Source organism: Temnothorax curvispinosus, unplaced genomic scaffold (assembly GCF_003070985.1).
Source record: "Temnothorax curvispinosus isolate PA1 unplaced genomic scaffold, ASM307098v1 QBEX01006032.1, whole genome shotgun sequence".
Classification (NCBI taxonomy): domain Eukaryota; kingdom Metazoa; phylum Arthropoda; class Insecta; order Hymenoptera; family Formicidae; genus Temnothorax; species Temnothorax curvispinosus.
In genome coordinates, this window is record NW_020215812.1 from 130,332 (window position 1) to 143,967 (window position 13,636).

The 13,636-nt window shown below is 37.9% G+C and overlaps 4 protein-coding genes across 5 annotated transcripts; 2 read left to right on the forward strand and 2 right to left on the reverse strand.

Moving 5' to 3' along the window:
- Positions 1–197: 197 nt before the first annotated feature.
- LOC112455372 (beta-parvin) lies at positions 198–2,461 on the reverse strand. Its single transcript, XM_025017251.1, has 5 exons — positions 2,258–2,461; positions 1,586–1,849; positions 1,090–1,484; positions 749–992; positions 198–662 (listed from the first exon to the last, which is right to left on the reverse strand). Exons 1-5 carry the CDS (start codon positions 2,403–2,405, stop codon positions 586–588), a joined length of 1,128 nt encoding a protein of 375 aa, XP_024873019.1. The 5' UTR covers positions 2,406–2,461; the 3' UTR covers positions 198–585.
- A 399-nt stretch (positions 2,462–2,860) lies between these two features.
- LOC112455369 (E3 ubiquitin-protein ligase parkin) lies at positions 2,861–5,816 on the forward strand. The gene is made up of 8 exons (XM_025017242.1): positions 2,861–3,217; positions 3,320–3,536; positions 3,628–3,991; positions 4,090–4,291; positions 4,381–4,539; positions 5,076–5,201; positions 5,279–5,363; positions 5,585–5,816. Exons 1-8 carry the CDS (start codon positions 2,960–2,962, stop codon positions 5,692–5,694), a joined length of 1,521 nt encoding a protein of 506 aa, XP_024873010.1. The 5' UTR covers positions 2,861–2,959; the 3' UTR covers positions 5,695–5,816.
- Positions 5,817–6,704: 888 nt separating this feature from the next.
- Positions 6,705–12,164, forward strand: LOC112455361 (transcription factor Dp-1). 2 transcript variants are annotated; one of them, XM_025017231.1, is made up of 11 exons: positions 6,705–7,102; positions 8,522–8,640; positions 8,885–8,951; positions 9,423–9,520; positions 9,607–9,782; positions 9,963–10,125; positions 10,234–10,595; positions 10,692–10,774; positions 10,870–10,953; positions 11,025–11,306; positions 11,576–12,164. In XM_025017231.1, the coding sequence occupies exons 1-10, from the start codon at positions 7,054–7,056 to the stop codon at positions 11,270–11,272; spliced, it is 1,449 nt and encodes a 482-aa protein (XP_024872999.1). In that variant the 5' UTR covers positions 6,705–7,053; the 3' UTR covers positions 11,273–11,306; positions 11,576–12,164. The 2 variants fall into 2 exon arrangements, with proteins under 2 accessions (XP_024872999.1, XP_024873000.1); XM_025017232.1 differs by having other exon boundaries at positions 11,040–11,306.
- Positions 12,165–12,270: 106 nt separating this feature from the next.
- On the reverse strand, positions 12,271–13,600 carry LOC112455362 (COP9 signalosome complex subunit 9). The gene is made up of 3 exons (XM_025017233.1): positions 13,327–13,600; positions 13,101–13,170; positions 12,271–12,807 (listed from the first exon to the last, which is right to left on the reverse strand). Exons 1-3 carry the CDS (start codon positions 13,393–13,395, stop codon positions 12,770–12,772), a joined length of 177 nt encoding a protein of 58 aa, XP_024873001.1. The 5' UTR covers positions 13,396–13,600; the 3' UTR covers positions 12,271–12,769.
- Between the last annotated feature and the right edge of the window lie 36 nt (positions 13,601–13,636).

Consider the following 13,636-nt stretch of genomic DNA (forward strand, 5'->3'; position numbering starts at 1 on the left):
TAGAGATTGATCTCGCGCGAGACTTTTCTTTCGCATACTGCCATATACTTTATAAGCGAAATAAATAAGGAAACACGTGACACGTAACACATTTATTAATAAATATTGCTATATAATTCAAAAAACTGTGATAAATATTATTTATATAAAATATATATATTATACTTAATATACTTTATACGAATATAAAAAGGCACTTAAGGTTACTTGAAGCTTTTAATACATTATTCTCTGCTCTGTATCTAGCTGTACATTTTTACGTTTCTTTTTACATTTTTGTTTGTCTAAAATTGAAATAAACACATGTATTTTGTTTGTGTGCGTGTGTGTAAAATTTGCTCTCGATTATTTATTGGTTTCAAAGAAGAAAATAAAATTTGATGAAATGTAAAAAGCATAGCTAAACACGTGAGATCCATATATTAAATCCATTTCTATAAATAGCTCTCCAATGGCAGCTTAATAAGGATGGCAGAATCACGTCACGACGTACGATTGTTAGGATAATTAGATTATCACTTTTAGTAACACAACATTTGTGCATAAAGCTACGTGCGATAAAAGCGATTCAATACATCATTTTTACTAATTTATCCCTTTATATTTCGTAAAGAGATTATATAAAACGCGGAGCGTAGATTTCAGATCCAAATTTACGATATCTGTAAGAGAAAAAAAACCAGTTAAGTTTAAAGATTGGAAAAATTGTAAGATTAGAATGATAGCGATTTATCTAGAAATGACAAACCTTCGGGACGAGCTTTTGGCTTCGGTAGCCCAATATCTCGCATAATATCAAATGCAAATGAAACATTATGAACTTTTTGGTCAATGGTCCTTGGTGTCAAATGAAAGCTACCTAGTGGGACAAAAAAACCTTCCAAGAGACCAAGCAGCAAAATCAAGAAGACTCCATCGTGGAATTGAGTATCCAGATCGGTCACTTCCAAATGTACCTTGCTCAAATGCTTATTCACGAATGTTACCAATGACTGAAAAAAAGATGGATGATGAACAATGTATTATATCGAAAATGTGAGAAGAATGATAAGTCAAAACTGCAAGTACAAGGCCATCTAATAAGCTTACTTTCTTTACAACGGCCAATTTGTCGGGTGCATGATCGAAAAGTGTATCAAATGCATCACGCTCGCAACGCATCCCCAAATCGTCGTACGTTGTCGTTAGTTCTTCTCTCACCGTTCTATGTATCAACTGACCGTCCTTTTTACGTACCACAACTACTTGAACGGCAACTCTTTCCGGCAATCTAACGGGAGCGCGAAAGAGCCGTGCTAGGCCAACGAGCAGGTGCAGAATAGCAACGATATTCTTTGAATGTATAGATTCGACGCTCCACTTGTAAGGTGGATATCGACCTAGGACACGATTAGCAGCGGACAAGACAACAGCGAGTTTCTGCTTCTGTCCTTCCTCAGATTGAGTTACTTCAGGCACGTCCAATTTCTCCCCAGTCAGCTTTTCTAAAGTAGAATTTTTGCCAAGTTGAACAAAGTGACAGCTTTCATTCTACCGCCAAACTTCTGGAACTTTTATACATATATATGTATATCCATACGCATACCTAGAAGTTTCTGCAGCACTTGTCCGTCGTAAAGATCTTCTACGATATCTTTCACGATAATTCGCTGATCGGCCAATTCGTCATTGATCCATTCGATCAAAACAAATATCAATTCTTGCAGCTTGGAGTCTTCCAAAGATTTTGGCTCTATCATGGAACGTTCTTCGTTCTCATCGAGAGCATATTCCTCTGGTGGCATGTCAGGATTAGAGGCATACCCTGGTGAATCAATCGCATATTTTCCTTCTTCCTGCACATCTTTCACTAAAAATGTAACGTTCTTGTTACACAAGTCCTTCAAGTTACACTCTTTATTCTTCGGCATAATAAAAGATGATTGAATTGACGATCGAAAAAATTTGTTTGTCACAAACAATGCTGCAATGTAGGGCTGTGTAGGGTATGGAAATTGAATCTACAGTTGCCTGGCATTGTGCAAGGGGCTTTACGGTTACGGACGTTACAGGTGGTTGATCCAAGTAAAATATAAAATGAAATTAAAATGGAAAGCTTTTCTATTTTCATACGACTGCAAACGACTCCACGTCCCTTCATCCGCCGCATATACGGTCTCGCTCCATATAAGGATACAAGATAAGCTTCATCGGAAAATGACGTAACCAAGTTCGTGCAAGTCTCGCGTTGTTATAACGTACGAAAGTTGGACGGTACCTTCCTTGATACGTTTCTTCCGTCCGAGCGTTCCGATTTTATCCCAGAAGCTTTCCTCTTTGTCCTCTTTCTTCGTGGAAACTGGCACTCGAGGTGACTTGGGTCGAGGAGACGCCATTATTGGAGCTTTAGCTTTCGATGTTTCCATTTTTCTCGTCTCTGTTTTCGTCTCGTCCTCGTTCCTCGTTCCTCGTTATTGGTTAGTCTTGGCATCGACGAGATAGTAACTAGATAGATGATGGCATCTCTCAGAAAAGTCAGAAAAGCGGGTGCGTGATAACCGCCAATCGGAAATCGCCTACAAATCCAAAATGTCCGAAATGCTCGCCATCGCCATGTGCGTTATAAAACTACCTTTACACGACGGCTTAATATAATTTATAATCCGGTTTAATAACTACTGTATACCATCCGATCCAAAATTTTTCTTCTTTCGATTATAACGAGATCATTTAAATATGAGCCTATTTTGATACTCAAACATTTGAATCAATTGTTGATAGATCATTGGCGGCTTGGTCTGCTAAACTCGCCCATTGGCTATTGGCATCAGTGGCATATATCATATCATGCATTGCACATGCACTATGCATATGCAGTGGCTGCTTTCTGCTATGCGCAGCAATCAGCGTCACGTCTCATGTCCAAATTCCAAACCTCAAAACCTTAAAACCGTGCTCCGAAACGATACCGGTACGAGTTATGAGCTTTTGGTTTAATTTCGTAAAAAACGCATTTCTCGGAATGTTACGATTATTTTGGTTTAGCAAACGCAAGATATCCAACTCTTTAAGCATATATATTAAAACGAGTACAGGCAATACTCTTGCCGTCGAATTAGATCCAAAATGGGATATTAAAAATTTAAAGGAGATTGTCGCTCCTCGGATGGGAATAGCACCGGAGGATATTAAAATTATATTTGCAGGTAAAGAGCTGCACAATTCGACCATAATAGAGGTGAGAGAGATGATACGCTCGCGCGTACATAAATATATACTTTTGAACTCGTGTATCTTTGATTATAAATTATAATACGCATCCGTGCATTTAACATCGCAGGAGTGTGATTTAGGACAACAGAGCACGTTGCACGCGGTAAGGACGCCTCCGCATAAAATGCTAAATAAAAGGAAGGATACCACGAGTCCTATAGAGGAATCTATGTCGGAATCTATGTCCATTTCGAACGACAGTGGTAGCAAGCCTATGAACGAGACGCTTATGGACTTATCCCTGGATCTGGATGAGTCGGATCGACAAACGTTATCCTTGGAAGGTGGCAGCATGACTTGACGTGCTCTAAATTAATTATGTATTTATTTTTCAAGTAACGGGTGATTAATTTGTTATTTTATTATTATCGACAGTGCAGCAGGAAAATCGAGCACACTTTTATGTATACTGTTCGGCCCCGTGTAAAGATGTGACGGCAGGTAAATTAAGGGTCAAATGCGCAAGATGCGGTAGTGGTGCTGTAACGGTCGATAGAGATCCTCAATGTTGGCCAGACGTTTTGGAACCGAGAAGAATAACCGTACATTGCGAGAGCGCGTATTGTCCCGTTACTTCAAGTGTGTTTAGCGACGAGACAGATAATCAAGTCTCTTACGCACATTTTTATTTCAAATGCGCCAAACATCCCAGTTTAGGAGAGAATGACGAAGCTGTACCCCTTTATCTCGTTAAACCAAACTTGAGGAATATTCCTTGTCTGGCTTGCACAGATGTCAGGTGCCTTAATAGTATATTACGAAAATACACGAGTATCTCCTTTGCTGGCACATGGATAGTACGTGGATAGTAATGTTAATATTCTAATACATATACAGAGAAACTGTGCTGGTATTTCCATGTGAAGCTGGTCATGTGACTTGTCTTGATTGCTTTCGCGAATATTGCACAGTTCGTTTGCACGAACGACAATTTGAATTTGATACTGCTGAGGGATATTATACATTGCCTTGCCCTGCTGGATGCTCCAATTCTTTCATCCGTGAAGTTCACCATTTCCATTTTCTTAGCGCGGAACAGGTAAATAATATAATGGCAATATAATTTCATATTTGTCAACTTAAATTTTCTTTGAGAATTTCATAATGCATTATATATTTAATGCATAGTACGAGAGATATCAGAGATTCAGTACGGAGGAACATGTTTTACGTGCTGGTGGTCTTTTGTGTCCAAGACCAAACTGTGGAATGGGTATTATACCACCCTCCGTGGAAGATGGCGGCGACGCAGAATGCCGAAAAATTCAGTGTATCGGTGGATGTGGCGTAAGTGACACTTTTTGCATAAAAGAAATGTTCTCAACTTTTTCTCCTCTCTTTTCTATTCAGTCTATTCACAGATTGTATCGTAAGTTGCGCATTCCTCACTTATAAATTCTCGCATGGACTTGGATTAAATCCTGCGTTAAAAACAACTTTATGTTACTATTATTGTTACTATTATTTTGTAATATTCTCGATATGACATTTTTTAAGAAAATACAGATTACAGTTAAAGTGCTTCTCTGTGCGGTTGTTCCGCGTGCTTGTATATTAAATATAATGAAAAAGATACGAACTTGGTAACAACTTGCATATTTTTTAACTTAAATGCATTATTTCTTATTGAATTGTAGTATTAATACTTTCTACTTTAATTGTAGTATTAATATTTCAACTATTAAATGCTTCGTCATTTGTTATCATTTTTTTAACACTTGTCAATCATGTGAGCATCGCTGACCGGATTAATCGGATGTCGCGCTGACAACCAACACCGTGTTGTAATTCTCCAAGTATTAACTCGGTTATCTTTTTTTCAGTATGTTTTTTGCAGAATTTGTTTACAAGGATATCACGTAGGAGAATGTGAATCGCAAACTTTGGAAACATCTACGAATGTGTTTTCTTCTCGAAATTATTCCGTAGACCCCGTAAAAGCTAACGAGGTTAGTTAAATTTAATAAATCTATCTAAGCCACCATCTATACGTTTTCAAAGATTGATTTTTACTTGTACTTTTTAGGCTAAATGGGAGGAAGCTAGCAGAAAAACGATACAGATATCTACAAAACCTTGTCCTAAATGCAGAACTCCTACCGAGCGAGACGGTACATCCATAGAGATTAATTTTTCAGACATATCTGAACTTAAAAATAAACCTTATTACTGGATGGAATGATTAAAAAAATATATATAAGGAATATATATGTGGCACGAAACATTGGTTCAAGAGATCCATAATTTTATCTTGGAGATTTTGTTTTCTAAGGAACATATAAAAATATTAAAAATATTTTTTGCTTATAAATAAAAAATTATTTACTTACAGGAGGTTGCATGCACATGGTGTGCGTGAGAGCGGGATGTGGCTATCATTGGTGCTGGCTATGTCAAACGGAATGGGCCAGAGAATGCATGGGTAATCATTGGTTTGGATAACATGTGGAAGAAAATCACATATCAATTCGATTTTGACATGTATGATACGTTGTAACATGTATATACATATGAGCATTATATTGAGAAGAATTTTGTCATTATAACGTTGTCATTGCAGTAAAGCTTTCGAATATTTTTGTATTATGTTATAAATAGTGGGTACTTGTCAAGTCCTTATAAAGACTTGACGTAATGTTCAATATCAAATAGGAAACGGTTATGGGCGCGATCGAGCGAAAATTTCTCATCCGAATTGGATAATTCGCAATTCGTAGTAATCTTTTTCCTAGATAATATTCGGATTTGAATATAGGTTCATAAGCATATGCAAGGAAATTGATTGGTCCATTTCCTTATGCATAGCATATGTATATGGACCACGCAATTTACTTATGCTCATGTTTATGCGCTATACAAATTAAGCTGAGAGCACAGACTTCTGCATAAGGGAGAATTCATCTTGGCGCCTTGGTAGAAGTAGAAGCCAATGAGAACTCGCGCTGGTAATAAGCATGCCAATATGCATGTAGAGATTGTAGAGTATGTATGTATATACATTCTGCTTACTACCAGTGTGAGTTCTGATTAAAAGGCCATTGCACACAAAATGCATAGCTTAGCATAAGCGTAGCATAAGACCGCTAAACCAATGGGCATCCAGCATAATGTCACCATATTAATTTACATAAGACGCTCATTGGTCCAGCGGTCTTATGCTAGGTCTACAATGCGAGTCGTAAGACGTGACCACAGTATAACCATACCGAATAATCGAGTGTGATTGGTCAATTCTTACGACTCGCATTGTAAACCTAGCATAACGCGAGGCGAGGCGAGGCGAGGCGAAGCGAGATAGGTCAGATAGGACTGGGGTGATGGGATAGGACGATAGGAGAGAAATTGGCGCGCGCGTTGGCGCGTTGGCGCGCGTGTCACGCGCGAGAGGCGCCGCGTAACGTGGAACGAGGGCGACCATGTGACCGGCGGCCGGCCAATCAGCTGTTTAGCTTTGTCGTGCCGCCAAGCTCATTTCCAGTCCGTATGCACGCGGAAGCTGCGGGTCCGACTGGCTGCAGGTAGATCGCGATTATTCCGGGCTGGTGCGAATTATGCGCGGTCGATCGCGATAGAGGAGACGCCGACGTACCACGGCTGACGGATCGGGCCGGTCACGCGGCGCGCGACACCTCGCAAATCACCCTCTGGAGTGCTTTTATATGCGAGGTCGCCATTTTGGTGATATACGCCGAGCCGACGATTCGAGCGGAGTGTAGCCCTTATGATCTTTTTATCTCCCTTTTTCGCACGGCCCATCCGCGCTATCGCCCTCAGCCGAACGACGGCCCAATAACGTCGGAGATGACACAGCAAAACAAAACGATGAATTTCCTAATACACGACGCTAATGGTGAGTGAATTCTAAGAAAGAGAGTGCTGACTGCGCGCCAACGCACAGTCGGCACTCGGCGTGGCGGCGGCGGCGGCGACGGCGACAGTAGTCTCGGCCTCCTACCTCGTGATCCTTCCCTCTGTCGCCTTTGTGCGCGGCTCCGCTATCCTTGGCCACCCTTGGCCGCCCTTGGCGAACGTCGAATAAAAGTCACGGCGCGCGTCCGCCCTCCGCTTCCCACCTTCCGTCTTCCGCCTTGTCGCCTTGTCGCCTTGTCGCCGCGGTTCGAGATCGCCGAGATCGCTGAGATTGCTAGAATCGCCCTCGGCTGCGAGTTTACGCGCATACGCTTCCTCCCGACTCCGAATCAGGTTTGTCCGGGACAACGGCAACGATCACAGCTTTCCCCGTTCCAGCCGAATTTTCCTTTCGTAACTCGCCCTCTTTCCTAGCTTTATACATTACGATTTCGCTCCTATGTCAGTTGTCTCTTTCATCTCCTTGATAAGAATGGGAAACGTACGCTCGGTATACGCTCAGCAAGAGTGACGTCTATCCAACCAACGCCAACGCAATGGATAGGCAGGCGATTTATACTCGATTGTAAACATGTGATGTGTCTCTTTTGCTTGTCGTCTCTGCATTTTATCTTACTCCACTTGATAAAATACGATACTAACGTATTTTATCTGAGATGAGGTGAGATTGATTGTTGCTCTTTTAAAAACTATATCATTTCCTGCAATCTTGTTACTACTGACACGAGTTTTGTTGTGTCTCGTGTAGCGTTACGAAGATTTCCATGTTCCATTTTTATGTCTAGAGATCTAGAGACTTGACATTCTATTTTTTGCAATATATTATTTATACGAATACGGATGAAAGGAACGGCATGCTTTCTACATTCGGTACCTTTCAAAAGTTTAGTATATTGAATAGAATTAAACATTAGACTTGGAAAAACACATTCTTCTCCGATCTGTTAACATTTCTAATGTTTATGATTCCTAAATTTAATTACTCGCGACTTACTGAGGTATGCCTGGAAGATTTTTCTAATACATAGTTATTAGTTTGTCATCAGATGACATAAGAACTGTGTGATCTGCTTAAGTGTCAAAACGGAATTGATAACGTAAATATATCAATATCAATCTAACTGAAAGTACGAAACACATATAATTTATTTCACTTTTATATATTCTCAATATTATAATACATACAATTGTCTACATATGCTATGTACATCTTATCATATATGGCTATATAGATTGAAATTGATAGATTAGGTATATTTAAGTTATATTAAATTAGATTTTTTCTTGTCCAAAAGATACATTTTTAAAATATCACACACACACACACACACACACACACATCTGATATAGATATAGATAAAGATTTACAAGTATTTATGAATAAATCAATTCATTGCAGGACATCCACAAGTGATAAAAGTAGTGCAAAGTACCCCTAATAAAGCATTAAGTGGTATTGTTAGCACAACAAATGCAGGTGGCCTTAAAGTGTTTAAAGCTCCTAATCAAGAAACGCAGGTACTTGTCAGTTTTATATCTCGTTTATCATACGTGTGGTTTTTAGTTTAATACAGAGGTTATATATTGATAATATGTAACTTATTTTTGTGAGAAAGTATTTCGTAAGAGAACCATAAATAAACAATAATAAATTACATTTAAATATTGTTATGCAGAATATCTCTGATATTTCGTTTTAGTTAGTGCAATAACATTGGAAATCAGATTTTTCTAAATATTACATATGTATCGTTCCAATTAGGTTTTATCATCGAATACACAAGTTCTCAGGACTATTAGCTTGCAGAATCCATCTACACCTGGTCAGAGTAAGTATAGCTTTTTTTCTTTTTAATCTTCCATATAATCATGATAGCATTAGATAGATTTACTTCAGCTTTACAAATTAGCCAGGAAGGGACTTGGTTTACAATTAAAAGATCTTATCTATACTCATCTATCCATACCACGCGTACACTAACTACTCTCTTAAGCTAACCTAACTACTTAAACCTAATCTATCACAGCCTTATCTCTGGCTTAATTTATTTCCTTTCTCTTTACATAATTTCTTCTCTCTCTCTTCTTCCATAATGTCCGCAACATCTTACCCTTATCTAAATCTAGTTTTCATCACTCTACAGCCTTTTCCACTTCTCCGTCTCGTCATTACCTAAATCCTTAAACCATACACTTGCTCTCTGACATTCCTCTACATAATGTTCCATACACGATAGCATTATATAAACATAGTATTACCATTTGGAAATGTGTCTACAACATTAAACATGTGTTTATAGGACTCGTAACAATACCTTTGCAAAATACTAAAGTGACAACATCAAAAGGAGGGGAATCTATGATGACCAAGACCATACAGCTAACTTCTGCACAAATGGTAGATATAATTTTGTGAATAAGCAACAATTTAATGTGGAAATTAAGTTTTATAGTGACAACTTAAGTACAAATACACAATTTCAGAGCGACATAAAACAAGCTATTGCATCCCAACAGCAGCAACAACAGCAGCAGCAACAGCAGTCTAACACTTCGCAACTTGTTAAGGATGCTACTGGGAAAACTTTTATCAGTCCAATATTAGATCACAGTGGATCTAGAAAAAGACAAGATGTGGAAAGTGGCGATTTTGTGCCTGAGTAATGCAATTATTTTATTACGCACACATGCACACGCGCGCGCGCGCACACACACACACACACACACACACAAAGAAGAGTTTATTTTCACCACACCTTGCAAAATACTCTACATCAATCTACTCCATCATGTAGCTCTAAATTTCCATTTATATATCTTGTTTCTTTTTATTATTGTAGTAAACGGAGAAAAGCAGAAAAGGTCGGGAAAGGGTTGAGACATTTCTCGATGAAAGTCTGTGAGAAAGTGAAAAAGAAAGGTACCACTTCCTACAATGAAGTAGCGGATGAATTGGTTGGTGAATTCACTAATCCTGCTCACATAAATTCTCTGACAGATCAGGTATTTGTTTCCTAATAGCCGTATGTTAATTATAAGCTTCAAAAAGTATTTTTCTTTAAGACGAACTTATTTGATTGTCAATTAAATTTACTTGGCTCTTTTTTTCAGCAATACGATCAGAAAAATATTAGAAGACGCGTATACGATGCTCTAAACGTGTTAATGGCGATGAATATCATTTCGAAAGAGAAAAAAGAAATCAGGTGGCTCGGTCTGCCCACTAATTCATTACAGGAATGTGTAGCATTAGAAAAAGATAAGAAGAAGAAGATTGAGAGAATCAAAGCTAAAACGCAGCAATTGCACCAGCTAATCCTCTCTCACATTTCTTTCAAGAACTTGGTTGAACGTAATCGTTTAAACGAGAGTCTTCGCGGGCCACCGAAACCCAATTCTGCCATACAGCTGCCATTCCTCATTGTGAATACCAGTAAAAAGACTGTCATAGATTGCAGCATTTCAAATGACAAGTATGTCAAACAGAAAAAAAAGATGAAAACAATAATCGATAAATATCACATGTAAATTTAAAGGAGAGTTATTAATCCGTTTTTTTTTTGTTACAGAACCGAGTACCTGTTTAATTTTAATGATAAGTTTGAAATTCATGACGATATCGAAGTGCTGAAGCAAATGGGTCTAGCTTTTGGTAAAGAAATACCGATACTACTTTTTATGCTACAATTAGTCACTATTTCATATATTTTGCTGAAATATGCTATAAATCTCTGAATATTCTTATAGGATTAGAAAAAGGAGGATGCACTGAAGAAAATTTGCAAAAGGCGAAATTAATGGTTCCGAAATCACTCGAGAAATATGTAGAACGTAAGTGCTGTCTGTTTTATACATATATATATGTATATGGATATTTAAATTTGAGTCCACTTGTTTAAAAGGATCGATCGTTGCAGAGTTAGCATCAGGCGATTTAGAGAAGTTTATTCCAGTAACTATTCCTGGTCCAAGTACATCGATCGAGGATTTAGATATGAAATTGGAAGGTTCTCGGCCCCCGTCGTCGTCACATACTTCATTATCGGAAGATCCTTTATCGCCACCGTCTCAATACTATTCGGAGGAAGAGGACGACGAGGAAGAAAGTGACCAAGATGATCAGGCTGATAGTGATCTTGACGCTAACTAGCATCCCGAATAACTCTTCAAAGGCCAGACTCAGGGTTCGTATGTTTACTCTCCCTCCCCTCCCTCCTCCCCTCTGGAGCCCCGCCCACCACCTCTTCCCTCTCATTGATTTGTTATATATTTTTTACATGTACATATAAAAACGTGCCTCATACTGTACAATATTTAACTGCAGTAATTACAATATTATTTCAATATATATTAATGATATTAATACACTTTAATAATAAGCATATTCAAAACTTGAGAATATCAATCCGCCATGTTAAGATACAGTTAAAGGGACTTTGCTTCTAAATTTTAGGATACTCGCCACTATCATCAGCGATATGCCAACATTAATAATATCGTCGTTGTTGCCAATATCGTCTTCACCCCGGTCGCCAGTTTTTAACATATATCGAACAAGGATAAGAATTGATAATTGTGAAGTGAGCGAAATGTAAATCTGTGAGGTAAATGAGAATGGTCAAAGGAGAAATATGTTGATTGGGGCCAAGGAGAAAACGTAGCAATTAATTGGGCTGATTGAATTGGCAGATCGAAGTGGCATTTTTTTTTTCGTATCAAGTAATAAAATGGTTTGATGCACTCGTGCGCGCGCGCGCGCACGCGAAATGATCGAAATAAATGAATGACTGAATGGGGTGCTATATTTTAGTTGTGCATCATCATACAAGTTTATATGACTAGCGTCTATGTATTATAAATTATAATCTTACAATATCATAATATTATGTGTACGAGATATATTGACCAGTACTCATTTTCTTATGGCACGTTTATAATACCAATTGTCTGTGGTAAGCAGTAAAATGACGTACGATAGATGCAGGCGCACATTTGACTCGAATTAAAAATACAAATAAATTGTAATAATGTTATAATATGAAGTTTGTAGTTTGCGGTTAGTCTTTTGAAAGAGAGGAGAGGATGTGTATTGAATAACGATACTATGTAAGGGTTTGCAGTAATTTTTTTACAGCAAACTAAAAAAAATGAAATTTTTTTTCATATCTATCATATGTATAAACATGCTACATTTAATGGCTGCGTTCAACAGAAAGAAATTATTTTAAAACTATTGCGTAACTTTTCATCTTGAATACTTTTTTTTTTTTTTTTTTTATTAAATATATCGAAGGTACGCTGCATTAATGTTGAGATTAATGCAATAATTGATTATCCTTGGTATTTGTAAAGAATCAAAAGAGTAATAGTATAATTGTGTCGATTATGGTGGGCGTTATACCGAAATAAGAAATAGTAAACTATGCAGCACAAGGGAGCGTTGATCGATTATTTTGTCAGTGGTAAATATTAACTTGACACTGTTTTCTGCTGAGCGCACCTGATGACATATATGATGTCCGTTGATTATACATTGTACCCATGTTTCGCATGGATTTACATGAAGAAGAAATTTTCTGCTTCGATACTAAGTTAATTGCAATCTGTACAAAAGCACTGTGTAGTTAAACTTGTTAGGAACGCTGCTTTACTCCAAATCATCATCGTCGTAAAGATCATCAAACTCTGAAAAGAAGCACGTATTTCAATAAACTAATCGTATATTCTGTTAACTTGGATTATTGTTTATGCAAAGAAATGTGTGTTGTTCATCTTCTATGAAATATGTAGAAATACTTATTAAAGAATTAAATAATATTTAATATATCATTGAAATCTCTCTAAATGGACTGCATTTGCATTTTGGAAAATGTTTAGGTTTTCAGAAAAGAGATCTGAGGTCTTTGATTTCTCGTACGAGCTTGGAGGGTTACAATGCTATATATAAGTTTGTAAATGTAATTTAATGTTTGATATACCATTGAAAAATTCCGAATGAACAGCTTTCTCACTAGCTGTAAGATCCACCAATAGCCTACTACCTCCGACCTGAAATTAATATCGTGAGAACATAACATTTTATCATGAGATAGCACGTGAAAGAACGTACGGGTTTAGGTACGCAGTAACGTACCATTGACAATATTCACATCAATATATATTATTCTAACCTTATCAGAGCTATATACACAACAATAACAATACCTCCTCTAATTCGACGTAAGGTCCAGCTCCTTCGGGAAACATTTCGTCAGCCACGAGTGTTGGCTTCATGTTGAAACAGATCGATTTACCTAAGTCCTACGTCGTATTTAACTCTTTGTTACGATGAGGGAACTGTATCAAGTTTCGTGGGGTGAAATCACGCATGCAAGCAAGAGCTATATACAGTATATACACGTGTATGTATGTACATTCAGCACTGACTCAGCTGACAGCTGACTGCGCGATGCGCTGCGGCCTGCGCCCTGCGCCCTGCGCCCTGCGCACGTAATCAACCCCGGAAAATCAACGT